Source organism: Xenopus tropicalis, chromosome 2 (genome assembly GCF_000004195.4).
Source record: "Xenopus tropicalis strain Nigerian chromosome 2, UCB_Xtro_10.0, whole genome shotgun sequence".
NCBI lineage: Eukaryota > Metazoa > Chordata > Amphibia > Anura > Pipidae > Xenopus > Xenopus tropicalis.
This window is the reverse complement of record NC_030678.2, coordinates 153,421,858-153,427,797: the sequence shown is the minus strand read 5'-3', so window position 1 is coordinate 153,427,797 and position 5,940 is coordinate 153,421,858. Positions and strand designations below refer to the sequence as shown.

General features: G+C 38.9%; 1 protein-coding gene across 1 annotated transcript; it reads left to right on the top strand.

Moving 5' to 3' along the window:
- The first annotated feature begins 396 nt into the window (after positions 1 to 396).
- LOC116408714 lies at positions 397 to 5,607 on the top strand. Its single transcript, XM_031896372.1, has 3 exons — positions 397 to 674; positions 2,060 to 3,045; positions 5,095 to 5,607. Exons 1-3 carry the CDS (start codon positions 521 to 523, stop codon positions 5,416 to 5,418), a joined length of 1,464 nt encoding a protein of 487 aa, XP_031752232.1. The 5' UTR covers positions 397 to 520; the 3' UTR covers positions 5,419 to 5,607.
- Positions 5,608 to 5,940: the final 333 nt, after the last annotated feature.

Sequence of the window (5,940 nt, the reverse complement as noted above, 5' to 3'; positions counted from 1 at the left end):
AAAATAAAATAAATTTTTTCACTATTTTACTAAGTCCTTGTGTGTGCAGCTCTCTGTCCTTGTATATATATAGTCTTGTAAAGAATCGCCACTCACCAATATCTGGGCAACGGCTGGGTGCTGACAAAGATAATGCATCAAGCTCAACAGTAGAAAGCACTCACAGCTATAGCGTCAATCAAGTCAGTGATTTATTTCAGCATACCATCTACGTGTTTCGATCACCACAGGATCGTCATCAGGATGATAGACAGGAAGTGAAGTATCAGGTTAAAAACCAGCAGTATCCAATCAGTGTATTATATATATATATATATACTTTATGGTTATCTATAGATACAGTAAATACACAGGTAGTGCTGCTTCTGTTTTGTTTAGCTTCCCTAGATCTGCCTATCTCCATGACAACATACATCCACAAAGCATTCTGGGATATCCCTTAAGCCAAGGTCCATCTGGCAGCCTGCCTGAGACTGTTACTGGTGCATGTGGTGAAGAAGCTTCAAAACCAGAAAGCACAATGGCGACAGGCAAGATGGCCACAATATCCAGCCATGTTAAAAACCTGATAAAGAAAGAGCCACTTCTCTCCATCACCAAAATAATGAGATACTCAGAATCATCAGAAGACAATAGCAGCAGTAGTGTCTCCTCCAGCTCATCCTCTAGTTCAGGTGAGTGGGTATCATGGTACTTACTGGCTGGCAGGGCAGGAAGCAGTCGCTGCCAGAACACCCCATAATATTCAATTTACAGAAACCTTTTTTTATCCTGTTTCAATTGCAGCTGGCAGTTATCCCAGTTAATGTTTGAAATAGGAATGCTGCAAAGCTCTAAATGGCTACTGAATGCTTATAGCCAGGGAAGCAAATGATATCCCAGGGCTTCTCAGCTTATGTGGCCTTCTGCTTGCTGCTTGATTTTTCCACTTCATAATCATTTAATTTATTTCAACTAGGACAACTGAAGCAGGGTGAACTGACTTGTCATGCTTGTCATGCTATGGTGGCTCCTTTGTCAGCAAGTGTGGCACAAATAGGCAATTGCATTAATTAAAAGGGGTGTCTGAATGTTTTGGCCATATACAGCAATGTACCATTTACATATGAGCAGGACCAGGGGTAGAACTAGGGGTAGGCAGAAAAGGCACCTGCCTAGGGCACAACACTGGGGGGGGGGGCGCATAGGCTGTACCTCTTCTGTCGCCTGCCCCTAGTCTTGGCCTTTGTTTATGCCACTGATCCCTGTCCTGCCATTCCCTGTCTTTCTATAGAGATCAACAGAGGTGGCCTTGTAGAAATATTTACATGTCAGTAACAATACAACTGCATATAGTGTATCTGAGTTCTACCACCTTGCTCTTTTGCTGCAGGCTCAGGAATAGCAGAAGGGGAACCCCCCCACAAAAAATCTTTAGGAACCTGACCCCCTACTGCTACTCCTTGCCCTGCCCCTGCAGCAAAAGTTACAAAGGTATACTTATGTACTGTATACTGTAGAAGGGCTATATATATATATATATATATATATAGGGACATTCCCCTTGAAAAAGGCTTCTTGTGCTGTACACTGTGCTGTATTGTAATATTTTAAATATTTTTTGATAATACCACCTTGCTTGAATTGCTTTTTTGAGTGCAAGCCCATTCTTTGATATTAGCAAATCAAAATTAATGAACAGAGTTCCTCAAACATTTAGGCCAACCTCACTTGTAAAGTTTGCTTGCATTTCTAAAGGGGCACAGAAGGAGCCTTTGGCTGATATTACTCTTGACCAATACGTATTTGATTACTCACTAGGTGTGCATTCCAGTGGTTTCCATATGAGTTCTCTTATTCATTCCTGATGGCTTGTTCCCAAAGTTATAAAAACCAAGGTGAATTATTTTAGTTATTATTGGTACACAGAATGCATAGCAACCACTTAAGGGAACTTGTCCTGAGCTATCTTTGTTGATGGTCCTTCTGTCATTCACAATAGACTGTTCAGTTTGTTAGTGGCACCGATACGGATTTTCTATAATAAATAATAAAGATTGCTTTCTCTTTCCTTCTTTAGAATCAAGCTCAGATTCTGGGAGTACATCTTCTGAAAGTCCACCAAATGTTTCAAGAATAAATAAGACATTAGCTATCTCTTCCGATAGTAAGAGTAAAATTGATGCCTCTCCTATGCCGGGCATTCATAACTTACCAGTCTTTTTATCCAATACACGTCAAAAACAAAACAAAAGGATTTTGAGAAAACAAAAACAGCAAAATTTAAAACAAAAAAGAAAACCAAACCGCAGTCAGCAAGTCAGCATAACCCGTTATACCAATAAGGATGATGAAGCAGGAGGGGTCCCTTTTTCCCCTGAAAAGTTAAACTTGGCTGTAAAAGGGGGATGTTTAAAAATTCTGGAAGAATGTCTGCTCTGTCACATCCCAGCCTGCAAGGCCTGCCAGAGATTAAATGAATATGTGGACACAGGTTCATCAGGAGTCCTGGTTCCACATAATAAGAGGCAAAGAACTTTTACTCCAAATGACCTGGAAAAATGTAATGTACCAAAGCCCAAGCTGGAGAACACACCACTTGATGGATGGAAATATGCGGAAACAAGGTCACTAGATTTTATAAGAAATTGCCCAAAACATCAAAATGCCACTAAAAACTATGCTAAGACAATTACAGAGCATTCTGAAGACGGACAAAGTGGCCCTGGGACAACAGTAAATAATGACACATTTTGGTGCAGTTCCTCAGGGAACACATCCCACAAAACAAGTTTTGCTGAAATACAACCAACGAAAATTGTCATTGACAAACATATTGACAATTGCAACAGGGTTGTTCGGAAACTGAAATTAACACAGTCGGAAGATGCCATGAAAGAACTTGGAGCATTCAAATATGCAAGGGAAGAGCCTGTTAAACAGTCATACAATGTAATGTGGAAACATTCCCTAAAAGAACCATCACAGAATATCAACAGCAAATATGCAGAAGATGAAAAAAGGATAGTGCAGAAACTTGGTAGAGATAACAAAATTCCCTTTAAGGTAAGAAATAGAAGAAGGAAACACTAAAATAAAGCACAGACACATTCCACAGATTGAAAGGAAGCCATGTTACTTTTAAGAACCAGTAGCCAACTCCCCTTAGGCACATAGTGTAATTCAATCCCTCCCTCACCACATTCCATTTTGAAATGATGAATTGTGGAAGTTGAAGTCCTTCTGCTTTCCCGGAGAATTTGTGCACCACCCACTATGGAAATCAGAAGGACTTCAAATCCCAGAATCCATCACTTAATAGCCTATTCTAACAAACTTTTCAATTGGTCTTCATTATTTATTTCTTATAGTTTTTGATTTATTTGCCTTTTTCTTCTAACTCTTTGCAGCTTTCAAATGGGGGTGGCTGACCCCCATAGACAAAAAACTATTGCTCGGTGAGGCTAAAATGTTATTTTTATATATTTTTATAACTTGTTTTTCTATTCAGTCCCTTTCCTATTCATTTACCATCTTCTCATTCAAACTGCTCCCTGGTCGCTAAGGCAATTTGGACCCTAGCAACCAGATAGCTGCTGAATCTCCAAACTGGAGAGCTGCTGAACAAGTGGTGAAATAACTAAAAAACTACAAATAATAAAAAATGAAGTCCAATGGCAAATTGTCTCAGAATATTACTCTCTGCATCATCACAAGATAAGATTGGGGTTGATTTCACTTTGAACCTAAGTGGGGGTATGTCATAACTTATTTTTAATCTGTGGAATCAGGTATGTGTTAAAATACATTTCCATTTGAAAGGTTAAATAGTGTTTATGCACCTTTTTTTTACATAGACCCAACCATGAAAATGTGAAAAGGGGGGATATATATGATATAGTAATAACTTTAATATATAACTTTAAATCCAACAGCAGGCCTGTGTTAAAACCAGCCTTCCAGATAGATAAAGCTAAAACAGAATCATGGAAAAACAGATAAATGGAAAATAAATATATATTCAGCTATTGAGATTTCCATTAGACAAACTGCACAGTGGCCTTTCTGAAGAACCCACTATATGGCATGTATGCCTGATTATGATTGGGCACATAGGTTTCAAAATTTCCTACCTAAACTGCAGTAGTGGACATGCCAACATAAAGTATGACTTTGAATTATTTTAGCTATTGTTTTGATCCCTAGAACTCAGATTCCATATTACTAAGGGTGCAAGGAGACACCCTCTATGGTGAGGGCAATTTTCATCCATATACACACCAGCTATTGTTAGCTGTAATCTTTCTGCCTCCTGAATGGGATATAGGGGGGAAGATTTTAGAAGGAGCTAATTTAGCTGCCTACCATGCTAAATGCAATGACTTTAGGAACCAAACATGAGAGACTATGCGATAAAATAATTAATGTGCTGGTTGGAACATTATTGATGAGAAGAAAATTTTAGATTAAATTTTGCCCAGATGCACATCAGTGAAGGAGGGTGAGATTTTTATATGGGGAAGCTACCACTAGTGATGAGCGAAATGCGGAAAAATTCACAACCGAGATGTATTTGACAATTTTGCAGCCGTTTCACAAAAAAATTCACCAATGGCGAAATGCGGAATTTCGCAGCGAATCCATGCCTGGCAAAAGATTTTGCTCATCACTAGCTACCACTAAATGGGGACTTTTTATTTATGACTACAGATGAACCTCCCTTAACTCTTCACTATACTTAACATGTGTACATACTTTTATTGGGTGCTGTGCTAATACATTGTTGTGCTTTGCAGCAGAGGGGAGCGTTGGTTGGTCTGGGGGCCTGGGCCTGCACATGGAATTGCAGATAACCCACATCATAGGCAAAATTTTGAATCATCCATAATTTCTCATAAAGTGATAAAATGATGACAGCCTTACTTTTATATAAGCACCTGAAGGTATGTGTCTGGGGCAATAGACTTAGGGAGAAGCCATCAGCTGCCTATAAAGAGAAAAAGATTTCCCCACGGCCCACTGCTGGACACTTGTGGATAAATCTAGCAAAAGAGTTGATGGGGAGGTATTCATCTTACAGTCTATTCTAGTCTCACATTATTCTTGTTTTGTCAGGACAACAAGACTATTTGCTGCTATAATGTACCAAAGAAGAGGAAGAATGACAATGTTTTTGGAACAACTAACAGAGATACTCATCTCTACATGTCAGACACGAATGAAATGGAGGAAAAAGTAGTAAAGGCAATGGCCAAGCATTTTACACGGAGAGATCAAAATAAATCTGTAAAAATCCCAAGGAAGCTGGAAAGCAAGTGTATTAACCTGTGTCAAGGAGAGTCCAAATGCACTGCTAACCAAGGCATTCCAAGAGTCAAGCAAATGGATTCAATAGTCTACAAGGTTAAGAAACCTCAAACATACATTATAGATGTGTAGTCATGTAAACGTGCAATCCGAACCTGGATTTATTCAGCCAAAAATGAATCCATTCTGGTTTCCACCATTAGCCTTCCAATTACATGTAGATAAATGTGGCAGGGGACTTCAGCTACCATAGTCTGAATGGATCTCTTGATAATGTAACAATGTCACATTCCCTGATAATTACACCTTTTTGCAACTCTGCTCTCTCTGGATATCTATTTATTTTTTAAAGTGTAGGCTTTGTTTATGAGTCTTTTTGTTCTACATAGGAACTAGATGGGGGAAATACAGGGATTTATGTAATAAAAAGACACTTTTGCTCAGAAGTAACCAATAGCAACCAATCAGCAGGTAGAATTTATTGGTCACCTGTTTAAAAGCAAGCATCTTATTGGTTGCTTCTCCTGGACAAACTTAGTGCCTTTTATTATATATGGGGGTGTACAAATAATTGCTTTTATCATTTCTAGAAGATGGTCAAATCCAGAATGTGGGTTAGACCAGGTGCAGGCACAGGAGTGCTTCTAGCAGCTG